We start from the raw sequence: 1,244 nt of genomic DNA, 5'->3' as shown, positions 1-1,244 counted from the left end.
ATCGACCAGCGGAGAAAAACCCGCTACAGCCTGCGGGAGGAGCCGAGAAGAAACCCAAGTGCTCGGTCACGGACCCCACAGTTACCGGGACCCCCCCTCTGTGCCCGGGGTGGGCAGGGAGGAGCCCGACTCTTGGGGATGGGGGTCACCGCACCACCCTCACCTCTCCTTGTGATCTCTGACCTCCTCCGCGCCCGTTTTCTCCTTGTTCTCCTGCTTGGCTTCGTTGGCGTCCGGCATGCCGGAGGCGTCGCTGTTCTTCTCTCCTTCAGTCGGGTTGGGTTTCGGCTCCTCCTTGGGGGTCTCTTCATTATCTATCTTCTCCCTTTCCTGCCCCTCCACCTCCTTGGTGCGTTTGGGGGAATCCTGGGTGGGGGGAGCTCGGCTCAGCACAGCCCTAGACCCCCCCTCGCCCACGTCCCCGACGTCCCCCTACCTCCAAAGCATCTTCTGCTTTCCTCTTGATCCCGGCTTTCTCGTTCTTCTCCTTGGATTGCTCGTCGATCACCAGCTTTCCCTCCTCGTCGCTGCTGCCCTCTGCGTTGCCCTTCTTCTCCCCGTCGCCCTCCGGTTCCCGCTCCGGCTCGGCATCCTCGGTGCAGGTCTTCTTCTGGGTGGGCTGGAGGCAACATGGGGGACTCACAGAGGGAAGAGGCGACGGGGAGGAAGGAGGCGGCCGGAGGGGGACACGAGGTGCTGGGACCACCCCCCCCGGCTCATGACCCACCTGGTAGCCGGAGGCTTTGACTGTGGGGTTGTTCTCGATCTCCCACAAACCTTCGCTGAATCCTTTCCGTTTGTTGGGTTTCCCGAACTTCTCCTTGCATTCTTCATAAGGGAAGAGGTCTTTGGGCCCCAGGAATGCTCTGGTCGAGGGGGGAAAAAACAGTGAGGGATGGCAGCTGGGGGGGGGGGAGGGGGTTCTCGCATCTCCCCAAACCCCCCCCCGGCAAAGGGGTCGATCCTTCAGCCCCATCTCCTGCACGCGTCACGGCCCCACTCACGTTTCGTGGGTCCCGAAGAAGAAGACTTGGTATTTATTGGAGGAGGATTTAACTGCTGCTTCCGGCATCTCGTCGATCTGTGGGATACAAAGGACGGGGTGAGAATCGGGGAGGGCAGAGCCCCGGCTACCCCTGACACCAGGATGTCACCCACCAGCTGGGACACGGGTGTCCCACACGCCGCATCCAACCAACCAATGCAGCCCAGGGAGGGAGGAAAACATTATTCCTATGGAATTC

At 61.5% G+C, this 1,244-nt stretch overlaps 1 protein-coding gene across 1 annotated transcript; it reads right to left on the bottom strand.

The window, feature by feature from the left end:
* Positions 1 to 163: 163 nt before the first annotated feature.
* HDGF (hepatoma-derived growth factor) lies at positions 164 to 1,075 on the bottom strand (the record flags this gene model as incomplete). The annotated part of the gene is made up of 4 exons (XM_009890574.1): positions 1,005 to 1,075; positions 728 to 866; positions 437 to 619; positions 164 to 366 (listed from the first exon to the last, which is right to left on the bottom strand). Coding segments are annotated over exons 1-4 (593 nt in total), but the record flags the coding sequence as incomplete, so codon positions are not given.
* Between the last annotated feature and the right edge of the window lie 169 nt (positions 1,076 to 1,244).

This window comes from Charadrius vociferus, unplaced genomic scaffold (assembly GCF_000708025.1).
Source record: "Charadrius vociferus isolate BGI_N301 unplaced genomic scaffold, ASM70802v2 scaffold3928, whole genome shotgun sequence".
Classification (NCBI taxonomy): domain Eukaryota; kingdom Metazoa; phylum Chordata; class Aves; order Charadriiformes; family Charadriidae; genus Charadrius; species Charadrius vociferus.
This window is presented reverse-complemented; position numbering and strand designations above follow the sequence as displayed.